General features: G+C 41.8%; 1 protein-coding gene across 7 annotated transcripts in view; it reads right to left on the reverse strand.

Moving 5' to 3' along the window:
• LOC122550085 (partitioning defective 3 homolog) overlaps positions 1-13,405 on the reverse strand; it is an 843,398-nt gene that overhangs the window by 225,826 nt on the left and 604,167 nt on the right. For all 7 annotated transcript variants that reach the window (XM_043690628.1, XM_043690629.1, XM_043690626.1 and 4 more), the window contains exon 16: positions 9,172-9,355. In XM_043690628.1, coding sequence (XP_043546563.1) covers positions 9,172-9,355 — 184 coding nt within the window. The remainder of the gene's footprint in view (positions 1-9,171; positions 9,356-13,405) is intronic.

A 13,405-nucleotide genomic window follows, 5' to 3' on the forward strand; every position in this document is an offset into this window, starting at 1 on the left:
GGCCATTTACTATAAACTGACCGACTCCCACAGCTACCGAGACTACACCTCCTCCCACCCTGCCCCCTGTAAAAACGCCATCCCATATTCCCAATTCCTTCATCTCCGCCGCATCTGCTCCCAGGAGGACCAGTTCCAATACCGAACAACCTAGATGGCCTCCTTCTTCAAAGACCGCAATTTCCCCCCAGACATGACCGACGATGTCCTCCACCGCATCTCCTTCACTTCCCGCTCCTCCGCCCTTGAGCCCCGCCCCTTCAATCACCACCAGGACAGAACCCCACTGGTCCTCACCTACCACCCCACCAACCTCCATTTACAGCATATCATCCGCTGTCATTTCCGCCACCTCCAAATGGACCCCACCACCAGGGATATATTTCCCTCCCCTCCTCCATCAGCGTTCCGAAAAGACCACTCCCTCCGTGACTCCCTCGTCACCGACACTTAGAATAATTTCAGGTCAGTATAAATCAATAACCACCGACAGTTGGAAAAATTTGGTTCTGTTCAAATCAGTAAGCACTGACACTTCGAAAAATATTGGGTGAGTACAAATCAGTAATCACCAAAGTTAGAGAAATTACGGGTCAGTACAAATCGGTAAGCACAGACATTTCAAAGGAATTTGAGTCAGTGTAAATCAGTAACCATCCACACTTAGAAAAGTCCTCCATCGCCAGACCATAGCAACACGACGGTTGGAGGAAGAGCGCCTCATCTTACGCATAGGAACCCTCAAACCACAAGGGATGAACTCAGATTTCTCCAGTTTCCTCATTTCCCCTCCCCCCACCTTGTCTCAGTCAAAGCCCTCAAACTCAGCACCGCCTTCCTAACCTGCAATCTTCTTCCTGACCTCTCCGCCGCCACCCCGACTTCGGCCAATCACCCTCACCTTGACCTCCTTCCACCTATCGGATTTCCAACGCCCCTCCCCCAAGTCCCTCCTCCCTACCTTTTATCTTAGCCTGCTGGACACATTTTCCTCATTCCTGAAGAAGGGATCATGCCCGAAACGTAGATTCTCCTGCTCCTTGGATGCTGCCTGACCTGCTGCGCTTTTCCAGCGACACATTTTCAGCTCTAATGTCGAGTCTAGATGACTCTTCATTAGAGCTGAAGTAAAGTGTGGAGGGGTCAGCACTTATGCTCTAGTTTTGGGGGTAATGGAAGCAAGGTGCCAGTGAAGAAAAGATTGTAACAGTTCAGCTCAAGTCTGTATGCAAGTGGGACCTTGACCATCCTTTAGCCTGTCATTTTAACACAGCACCCTGCTGGCATGCACACAACGCTGTCCTCGGCATGATGTAGTGTTCCAATGAATCACAGTGCAAACTGGAGGAACAACATCTCATTTTCTGACTAGACACTTTACAGCCCTCTGGACTTAATATTGAGTTCAACACCTTTAAATTGTAAACCATTTCTTTCCTTTCTTCCAACTTATTATCATGTCCTCCCCTCCCCCCATCCCACTTCCTGTCCTTTCAAGTCTGGCAAGAGACACACCATTGTTCTGCCATTCTCACATTCAGATCACTTAAACTGAACTATCAATATTTCTTCACCAGCACCCTACTCCCACTATCCCAAGCGACCACAACCTCCCTCCCCAAACTACAGCATAAATGCTGCCCACTCCACACTTTACTTCAGTTCTGATGAAAGGTCATCTAGATTCAAAATGTTAGCTTGCTCTCCCTCCATGGATGCTATCCGACCCGCTGTGATCTCCAAAATTTGTTGCCTTCAGTATAGATTCCAGTCATTTCTTCCTACACTTGTCCTGAATTGTGTTCATTTTCTTCAGTGTTGGTGCTGCACTCATACACGCAAATGGGGAGTGCTCCATCACACCCCTAAGCTGTGCACTGTAAATGCTCGAAAGGTTTTGGGGAATCAGATGGGGAGTTATTCATCATATTATTTCCCAGCCTCGGACTTGTACTTGTGGCCACAACATTTATTTAACTAGTCCAGTTCAGTTTCTCCTTAATGGTAACCCACAGAATGTTTATTTTGGCTAATTCAACATTAGTCATGCTATTGAACATCAAGGGCAAATGGTCATTCCTCGGCACTTGTACAGCTTGAATGTTTCTTGCCACATATCAGTCTAAGCCCAATTATCCAGATCTTGCGATAGACATGGACTGCTTCAGGATCTGAGTTATGAAGGTACTGAACACTGTGAAACATCATGAAACATCCTAATTTCTGACTTTCTGATGGTCAGATATCATTGATAAAGCAGATGAAGATAGTTGGACTGAGGACACTGCCTTGAGGAGCTTCTGCAAACTTGTCTCCAGTATTGCTCAAACACAGGGATAGTCCTCCCTTACTCTTCAACTTTGTCAGAGCTCTTTGACGCCAGTCAAACTTGGCCAAACATTGCCCTGACACTGCATTGGGAAGGTTGTTTTAACACTGCCTTTAACACTGGAGCTGGAATGATACTCCAGAGAATTCCTTTCACGAACGATCAGCAAGACTTTATACAGAATTTTTCATCAACAAATAAAATTAGGTGAGAAGACAGATAATTTGGCTGATTGCAAATGCAATGTGGAGGAGGGAGGACTTTATGTTTGCATCAGCAACTGATTGAAAATTGTGCAAAATTCTCCACATTCAATTGATATCATAAATTCACATCCCAGCACCGCAAGAAACAGCAGATGTTTTATCCAGTCATCATTCCCTTCATCACAAGAACAGAACATCCCTTGTTGTGAAGGGAGACTCCTAAAGAATAACATAAATTTCTGGAGAAACTCAGCAGGTCTGGCAGCATCTGTAGAGAGAAGAATCAACGCTTCGAGTTCAATGACTCTTCATCAGAAATTTCAGTTCTGATGTGGGGTCACTAACTCCAACTATTGATTCTGTCCTTCTCTCCATCAATGCTGCCAGACCTGAGTTTTACCAGCAATTTCGTTCGTTTTCAGATCCCCAGCATCCACAGTTCCTTACTTCAGTCTTGGAAAGAATGGTTGTTTCCAGGCAAAATACTAGTTACAGTTTTAATGCATAAAACATTGTATTAAAAGTAAGTAGGTAGATAAATGCACCAATATATCCATTTATTACATTTACTCCTAAGAATTATAGATTGGTAAAGCAGACAATGCTTGCCTGTTGAATGATACTGTGAGCTGAGGATGGAAAAATATAAAAATGAAAATGATTATGGTTTCATGCTAAACATAACAGACATGTAATAGAAAATTTGCTTTCAATAATATGCACTAAACAGATTCATCCTTAAGTGGACGAGACAGGATTTGCAGCCATTGCTTCATGAGCAGCACAGCAGAAACCTCTCAAGCTTTGGTAGCAAATTCATCAAGTGATCAGCAGTTAGTCTGCTGTTGAGCATAGGATTTATTCTGAGCATTTACTGTCAATAGCAATAGTGACCTAGGAAAGATTGCAATAGAATAAGCTAACCAATGAATTTGGTTATAAACTAGTTCTTAACAGTTGCACCCATTAGAATAAATATAGATCTTAGCCATTATTCCATCAACTATCTCTTGTATTTTGTTTTATTTACTCAAGGGAGGTGGCTGTCCCTGGCTGATACAGCATCTATTGCCTATCCCTAGATACCCTTCAGAAGAGGTAGTGAGCTCCCTTCTCAAACTGCTGCAGTCCACGTTTTATATTCTGAAGGCATTTAGTTCGCTGGTAGGCTACCTCACTGTGGAAGGTATAATAAAAGCACATCAATCAATCAATCCAGGTGTGTACATGCAACTTTCAACAGCAAGTACTGGATATTAATCAGGTACAGGAATCTTGGTTGTTCGAATTTGGAAGAGGGGGAAAAAATTTAGTTATTAATTAAGCATTTTAATTATCCTTCCAATACTTTTTGCTGCTATAGTATGGTTAACATTACAGATGACCAATACCATATCTCCCATAGATCAAAAGGGCAAGTTTGCTAAGGAATCATGCTCATACATGCTTAGAAGACAAAAAGCCAGTATGATTTTTTTTAAGCATTTACTTTCTGAAACAGATCACACAAGATAGTTTCAGAATAAATCTATGAAACTCAATACCAGACAATGATCACCTCCAATAAGAGTCAATTAACTCACTGACATTCAATGGCATTACCATCACTGAATCCCCCATTGTCAATATCCTGGAGGTTACCTTTGACCAGAAACTCAATGTGCCATATAAATACAGTGGCTACAAGAGCAGGTCACAGGGAATCTCCAAAGCCTACCCATCTACAAGGCACAAGTCAGGAGTGCAATTTACTTGAATACAATGGGTAACACCTTTACACTGTTTGAGAAGAACTTGTTGATTTGTTTCCCTATCAGCGATGTTGCTTCAGAGAATGCACCAATTAAGTGATGACTGACAGTTAACTGCTAAATTTTGTTTAAATTGATTCTATTGGTCATAGCATTGCCCTGGGAAATGAAGCAGAAAATTGCTGTCACATATTTTACTTCTGTCAGTTATAACAGAAGTAAGTTTTTTTTTATTAGGGAAGGACGCTAATGCATTATGTTCATCCAGACAGCTGGTGCAGACATGATGGGCTGTTTGTTAAAATGTAGAAGACTAACAATGCTGATCACACATGTTCTTCGTATCTGCAAAGAACAGGGATCCTGTGCATACTAAGAGCTTGACTGAAAATCTTGAATTGTTACCAATGCACACTTTTTACAAATGTCTATTTGCAGAATCATATCTAAAATTGGGCACTGTTCTGAGGTTGCGAGCACAGGCTTGTTGGATAAAGTTGGTAGCTTGCCTGTTAATGGGACAGTGGTTTTTACATATTAGCAAATCATCTTTTGATTGGATTGTCAGTGACAACCATCACTTGTGTTGTACCTGAAACTGGTTGAAACTTTATTGCTGGAACAGCACAGCAGGTCAGGCAGCATCCAGGGAACAGGAGATTCGACGTTTCGGGCACAGGCCCTTCTTCAGGAATTCCTGAAGAAGGGTCTGTGCCCGAAACGTCGAATCTCCTGTTCCCTGGATGCTGCCTGACCTGCTGTGCTGTTCCAGCAATAAAGTTTCAACTTTGAGCTCCAGCATCTGCAGACCTCACTTTCTCCTGTTCCTGAAACTGACGTGCAACGTGAAACTGACAACTAATTTATCAACCAACTTAAGATTGTCAGTTGGGCTCATTGTCTGGTGTACCTGCATTTATTGGATGCTGTATAACACAGCATTTTCTTTGCCAAATGACACACTCAAATCTGATTTCAACTGTGCAAAAGAGGCAACAGCCATTTTCTGGTTCATTCCATAGGGCAACTGAACAGAGTTCACCTACCAGGCTTAAACTTAACAAAGCTTTGTAATTTAACAAAGCTTTGTAATTAACGGCCAGTCAGCACCTAAATGGTATATTCTTCACAGCAGCACCCCTAGCAATCATCTACTTGCCAACCAATCAGTATGCTCTTTTCATGAGATGGCAACATGTTGATCCCCATTATTTTGATATTCTTGCAAATTGTCCTGATAGTGCAAGATTAAAAGCTTCGACAAACCATACATTTGTTTCAGTATGCTCAATGATTGGCGAAAAGAGACACCACAGGACTGTTGCAAGAATCAGTGTCTTCAAAAGAAAAGGGAGACAGAAAACTACCAATCAATTTATTTTGTTAAAGTTTATAACAGTAAGAAAAAAGTCTACAAGAACACCAACAAGTTTCATCAAGAAGATTTGTGAATATGAATGCAAAGAACAAAACTGAATGTGTTAACAATTGCTGATTAATTCACACTCCAAGAAAACCACTACAGCACTTGATGATCATCTCTTCATGCTCTCTATATTTTTGCAACAATACTTGTAAGAGTGTACTATACCAGTAATACTTGTTTCATACTGGGACTTATACAAATTGAGGTTGTGCTCAAAACACCATCTAAGTTGTCAAGCTTTAGGATGTGAAGCTTATTTATTCTTTAGTGAGGTGACATGCCTCTGTGAATGCAGCAGAGCTGAAGTGTTTCAAAAATCATTTCCAAGCCAACAATACAAGCATAGTGCCTTATAATGAGATCTGTTGGTACTGACACACTTAAGCTTACGACCAAGCATTTTTAACTCAAGGAAAATAAAGGTTTCTTTACTATATTACACAGCAGGTTCTTGAGAAATGTAAATAAGTCTAAACCCTCTGAAGACTTTCATCTTTTAACCTTCATTAATTGAAGATACAGTTTGTGCATTATGCATGCAACATTTCAGCAATCACATTAACATTCTACCATCCATTGTACAAATACTACCCGGTCAGATCAAATGGCCATTCTAGACACCAAATAATGCTTGTAACATTAAAATAAAAATGATTACACAAGCATCAAAAAGTAAATGCGCCATTTTTTGATTTGAATTACTAATCAATGAAGCTTTGTCTGAACTCCAGGGCTTTGAATTATTCAAATGTATTAGATCCAAAAGGCATACTTTGCCATGGCTTATGAAATTATTATTGATGCAACAAAATTAATGATTTCAGGAGCTGATGGTATTGTTCAGGCTCCGAATAACCATTCTAGGTAGTCCTGATTTTCTTCAACTTATCTTCAATTCATTCCCTTGTCCAATTTATTCTAGCTCTTACATGTACATCTACTTGTGGTTTAAGAAAGTGAAGTGTTGAAAGCATCTAAGTGCTAACCCTGATGCAGGTTATCCCTTGCCTGCTGGTTTCGAGTGCAACAAATGAACAAGTCAGCACAGGAGGTACCTATCCAGTGTGCTACAGTACTACAGCAGTGCATCAATATGTTTTGTTGTAACCACCAGCTGGGTCTTCATTTGGCAAAGGAGAGATATTTAGAATTTGGAAAAAAATAACATTGCTTGTTGAACTATCTGACATATTAGAATAGATTAGATTAGATTATTGTTCAAGGAGATATCCAAAGGGAGATTTATTTATCCATGCTGAGACATTTCACGATATACATTTCAACTGGAAATCTAATTATCTGGAAAACTAAATGGATGTCATTCCAATAGAATCCTGATGAAAGAAATGAAACGTTTGGGTGACTCGGCATTGACCATGGCACCAGAAATAGCAACAACACATGCAGCCCAAAAGCCCTTGCAAAGTCTCATCTGCAGGCTTGCACCAAAACTGGGAGAATTGTTCCATAGGCCAGTCATGTAACATTGTCGATCAAGTATGATTTTATGTAAATAACAATGCCTCAGACAACACATTACCATTCCTGGACAAGCCCTGTCCTACCAACAGAACAGACCGACCAGAAGTGGCAGCACAGTAGTATGCAATTGACTGGTAGTTGCCTTGGAAATCCACAATATTCACTCTGAACAGCAGAAGGTCTCAAGGCATCAGGTTAAAAATGGGCAGGGAAACTGCCTGTTGATTTCCATGTACCGCCCACCCTTGATTGATGAACCAGTGTTCTGCCACGTTGATTATCACATGGACGGCGAACCAAAGGTAGCTAGAGCATGGAATATTGTCTGGATGGGGGATTTCAATCTCCAACACCAAGAGGGGCTGGACAGCACTGCTACAGAGTTGGCTGAGTCCTAAAGCACAGAGCTGCTAGATTGAGCCTGATGCAGGTGGTGAGAGAACCAACAAGGAAAAACCCAGGACTACTTCCATGCCAACCAGTGTATGCAGGAGACAGTAGACAGGGCTAAGTGATCCCACAACAGTGGGACAGGCCTAAGTTCTGCAGTCGTGCCCCAGTCAGTCATGAATGGTGGAGGTAGCTCCACAAATATTTCCATCCTTGAAGATGAGGTAGCCTCAAAGTATCAGTATAAAAGACAAGGTTGAACCGTTTGTCAGCATCTCCAACCAGAGGCGCTGATGGGTGACCTTTCTTGGCCTCCCACGAACACACTAGCATCACAGATGCCAGACTTCAGTCAATGCATTCAATTCACATGATATTCAGAAATGATAGAAGTATCTGGTTACTGCAAAACTATGGGTCCTGATTTAATTCTGGCAGTAGAACTGAAGATCGTGTTTCATATCTAGCTATACCTCCAGCCAAGCTGTTCCAGTACAATTACAATGCTAAGATCTAGCTTGCACTATGGAAAATTACTCAGCTACAGGTACAGGTAGAAGATCTTTTATCCGAAATTCGCGGGACCAGCTGTTTTTCGGAATTCGGAATTATTCAGTTTTCAGAATAAGTGAGTTTAATGGTGACATTTTTAAAAATCTTGCCAGCGGAGCAAACTTTGAAAGAAGAATGTGCTTGGCCACGTCCCCCCAATGTCGCATCTGAGTGACACGCATCGAGTGGGTGTTGACTTGGAGGCGTTCACAGAGAAACCCTAGGCCTATCGGTGCTTGGCCACACCTCCCCCCACGTCACATCTGAGTGACACGCAGCAAGCGGGTGTCAACTTGGGTTAACTGCTCGCCAAACAACCTTGTTAATGAGAAAAAAACGTCATATTTCGAAACTTTTCGGTTTTTGGATGTTTGGATAAAAGATCTTCTTCCTGTATTTTAATAATTTTGTTCAGACATCTCATGATACTCTCCAGATCAGGTAGGACCTGAACCCAGGTCTTCATGCCCAGAAGTAGGGACACGACCGCAGTACCACAATAGTCCCCACAATGTTTCTGTCTATCACCCCATCCACATCAGGCAGAACAAATCCAACCCAGCCAACTGCTGTCCAATCAATCTCGAAGCGATAAAAGCAGTTGTTGACACTGATATCAAACAGCACTCAACTCAACAATAAACAGCTCAGTGACATGCAGTTTGGTGTGCACTGGACCAAATTAGCTCATGAACGCATTACAGGTTTGGTGTATACACAGACAAAAGAACTGAACTCAAGAATGAAGTGAGGATTACGCATTGGGGGTGAGAGAATGGATAGGAAGAAACAAAACTATCATAGTTATTAATAAAATAGCACAATTTTTGATTTTTTTAATAGAATCCCTACAGTATGGATGCAGGCCATGCGGCCTATTGAGTTCACACCAACGCTCCAAAGAACATACCACCCCAATCTGCTGCCCCCCATCTACATATCTCTGCATTTCCCATGGCTAATCCATTTTCTAACGTAATCTTCACAAGCTATCAGTAACAACAGTTTGAAAAAGTGGTGTGAGAAAACACTTACCCATCGGTTTTATCTTTATCAGGTTCTTTCACCCACAGACCAGAAGTTACAGAATTTATTTCTTGATGATAATCCACAGATGGCTGGTTGGGTAGTCGAGGAAGATTGCCAGGTGGTCTGTCATCTTCAATAATAACAGTGTCATCCTGGGTCATGTTCACCGTCGGAGACATATGGTAGTTACCTGTTCATAGAAACGATGATTTAACTCAAAAAACATCACAGTAGTAATGTGATGATCAGCACTCACTTCATGCTGCATTACAATCAAAATTACAAATACCTTCAAAAGATGCAAACATTTCACATTTCAATCCTCTCTTGCAGCAGGTTTCAGATGTTATAAAATCCCATGTCCAAGTTGCTGATCAGAATAAATATTACCAGTTTTAACTTTGAATCCCATTTGTTCACATAAATAAAGAAAATACGTTTTCTTTCACTGAATGAATTCATAATTACCTTGCTCAGCTGGATAACATGAATGTATTAATGAAAGGAAGGTCTGGACCACTCTTTTTGATCTTAGCTGCACTACTAGGAGAGCTATGCAAAAGCAGCAGGACACCATTCCACTGGGTAAGACAGAGAAGAACAAGCAAGCTAATAAGTGGGTAGCTTGTGGGTAGGTTGTGAGGGGGTGCGGGGCACAGAAGTGAAGTTGAGCACCCAAGCCAAACTATTGCCATATTCCCTCCTAGTAGCACTAGATCAATAGCAGCACTGCCAGGCATCCAGAACAAGGTTGTTTGCACCATGAAAGTTTGTGGGTGGAGAGAGGCAACAGGAAGAGGATTAATCGGAAAGCAATTACTGACTGGATATACGATAGAGGCATTTTTCTTTTACAAGGAGGAGACAGGCCTCATACATCTTAAGAATTAAGGAAGAGAATAAACTCTGTTATCTGCAGACCACAGTATTTTTAGAACATGTAATAATTTTAAAACATGTTATTAAAATTTAGCAACTCAAAAGGTGAGCTTTTCTAAGCCCTATAATGGCAGGGATGGCAAAACACGGCATCACATGGCTGAGTAAAACATTCCACCATACGCAAATGTGTTGACTCAAACCTGCTCCACCATTCAATAGAATATTGGCTGACAGAACATAGAACAATACGCACAGTACAGGCCATTCAACCCTTGATGTTGTGTTGACCTCCTCGAAGATCAAACTAACCTACATACCCTTAATTTTACTATCATCCATGTACTCATCCAAGAGTCACTTAAATGTCCCTAATGTATCTGACTCTACTACCACTGCTGGCAGTGCATTCCACACACACACCACTCTGTAATAAAGAACCTACCTCTGTCATCTCCCCTATACTTTCCTCAAAATTATGGCCCCTCGTGACAGCCATTTCTGCCCTGGGAAATGGGATTCTGACTATCTGCTCTACCTCTGCCTCTCATCATCATGTACAGCTCTATCAAGTCACCTCTCATATTTCTTTGCTCCAATGAGAAAAGCCCTAGCACTCTCAACCTTTCTTCATAAGACAAGCCCTCCAGTCCACACAGCATCCTGGTAAATCTCCTCAGCACCCTCTCTAAAGCTTCCACATCCTTGCCATAATGAGGTGCGCAGAACCAAACACAATATTGCAAACTCAATCCCCCTGCTAATGAAAGCCAAGACACCATACGCATTCTTAACAACCCCATCAACTTGGGTGGCAACTTTGAGGGAATCTCCGGACCCCAAGATCCCTCTATTCCTCCCCACTGCCAAGCATCCTGCCTTTAACCCTGTAATCTGCATTTAAATTTGACCTTCCAAAATGAATCACTTCACTTTTCCAGGTTGAACTCCATCTGCCACTTTTCAGCCCAGTTTTGCATCCTATCAATGTCCCATTGCAACCTACATCAGCACTCCACGCTATCTACAACTCCACCAACCATTGTGTCATTTGCAAACTTACTAACACACACTTCCACTTCCTCATCCAAGTCACTTATAAAAATCACAAAAAGCCGAGGTTCCAGAACAGGTCCCTTGGAACACCACTGGTCACCAAGCTCCAGGCTGAATACTTTCCATCTACTACCACCCTCTGTCTTCTATGGGCTTCATTGGATAGGCATATGGATGAGAATGGAATAAGTTAAGTTAGATGGACTTCAGATTGGTTTTACAGGGTGGCGCAACATCAGGGGCGAAGGACCTGTATGTGCTGTAATGTTCTATGTTCTAGATTCCCTGATCAGTGGAAACAAGCTCTCAGCATTTACCTTTCATAGTGTTTTATGTTTCAATGAGATCACATTTTCATTCTTCTCAACTGCAAAATAACATAGGCCCAATTTACTAAGTTTCTCATCTTAGAGGAACTCTTATTCTTATGGACCAAGTTGTTGAAATTTGCTGCACCACTTACTTTCTCTTTCATGTGAGGTGGGTGTCACTATTGAGACCAGCACTTGTTGCACATCCTTAATTTCACTTGAACTGAATAACTAGTTAGACTATTTCATTGGGCATTCTGGAGGTGAATGTAGGCAAGACCAAGTAAGAAAGGCAGTCCTTCCCTCCAGATATTAGTGAACCAGATGGTTTTTCATGACGATTGATGTCTTTAATGGCTACCATCACGGCGACAACTTTTAAACAGAAGATTTATTCATTCAATTTAAATTACACCAGCTGTTGTGGTGAGATTTGAAACATTGTCCCAAGGGCATGGCTATTCACAATACACATCAGTCTTGAGCAGGGAATGATGACATGAAACTGGGCGTGAGTTTGAAGAGTGTGAAAGATGTCCAGAGTACTTCAGGGTGATTTGGACAAGTTAAGAGAGCGGGAAAACACATTGCAGATGCAGTATAATGTGGGCAAATGTGAAGTTGTCCATTTCAGTTGAAACAACACGAGGGTGGAGTAGGATTTAGATGGTGATAGATTGGGAAAGGTTGATGCATAAAGAGACATGGTGTCCTTGGGCATCAATTATTAAATGCAAGCCTTCAGTTGGTGCAAGCAGTTAAGAACAAACACTCACTCAGAGGATGGTGCATCAGTGAAATTCTCCATCACAGAAAGCTGTGGAGACCAATTCATTGGATATAGTTAAGCAAGAGTCAATGGGTATGGGGAGAGGACGAAAGTATCATGTTCAGACAGAAGATCGGCCATGATCATGTTGAACGATGGGATGGGCTCAATGGGCCGAATGGCTTAGTCCTACTTCTATGTCTGCTTCAGCTTCGGCCACTAAATTACAAATCTTATGGCATTACCACTCAGCCATCATCTTCCCTTCAATGCATATACATCATTTCTTAATTATGAAGCCCAAAAATGTACACAGTACTCAATATGTGCTCTCACAAAAGCTCTGTACCACTGGAACTGGACTTCTTTATTCTTACACTCCAATTCCCTTTCAATAAAGATTAATATACCATTTGCCAACCCAACTGCTTGCTGAACTTGCACAATAACAACTTGTGGTATTCATACAAGTACATCCTTTACATGCCTCACACTTCTCAACAAAAAATCTATGCCGAACATTTGTCCTAGCTTAAGCACCCATCCATGTACCTATCCAATTGCCGCTTAAAGGTCACTAAAGATTCTGACTCTACCACTCCCACAGGCAGCGCATTCCATGCCCCCACCACTCTCTGGGTAAAGAACCCACCCCTGACATCTCCCCTATACCTTCCACCCTTTACCTTAAATTTATGTCCCCTTGTAACACTCTGTTGTACCCGGGGAAAAAGTTTCTGACTGTCTACTCTATCTATTCCTCTGGTCATCTTATAAAGCTCTATCAAGTCACCCCTCATCCTTTGCCGTTCCAATGAGAAAAGGCCTAGCACTCTCAACCTATCCATTCCAGGCAACATCCTGGTAAATCTTCTCTGCAACCTCTCCAAAGCTTCCACATCTTTCCTGAAGTGAGGCGACCAGAACTGCACACAGTACTCCAAATGTGGCCTAACCAAAGTCCTGTACAGTTGCAACATCACTTCACGACTCTTGAATTCAATCCCTCTGCTAATGAACGCTAATACACCATAGGCCTTCTTACAAGCTCTATCCACCTGAGTAGCAACTTTCAAAGATCTATGAACATAGACCCCAACATCCCTCTACTCCTCCACCTTACTAAGAACCCTACCATTAACCCTGTATTCCGCATTCTTATTTGTCTTTCCAAAATGGACAACCTCACACTTGGCAGGGTTGAACCCCATCTGCCACTCCTCAG

This window comes from Chiloscyllium plagiosum, chromosome 5 (genome assembly GCF_004010195.1).
Source record: "Chiloscyllium plagiosum isolate BGI_BamShark_2017 chromosome 5, ASM401019v2, whole genome shotgun sequence".
Lineage (NCBI taxonomy): Eukaryota > Metazoa > Chordata > Chondrichthyes > Orectolobiformes > Hemiscylliidae > Chiloscyllium > Chiloscyllium plagiosum.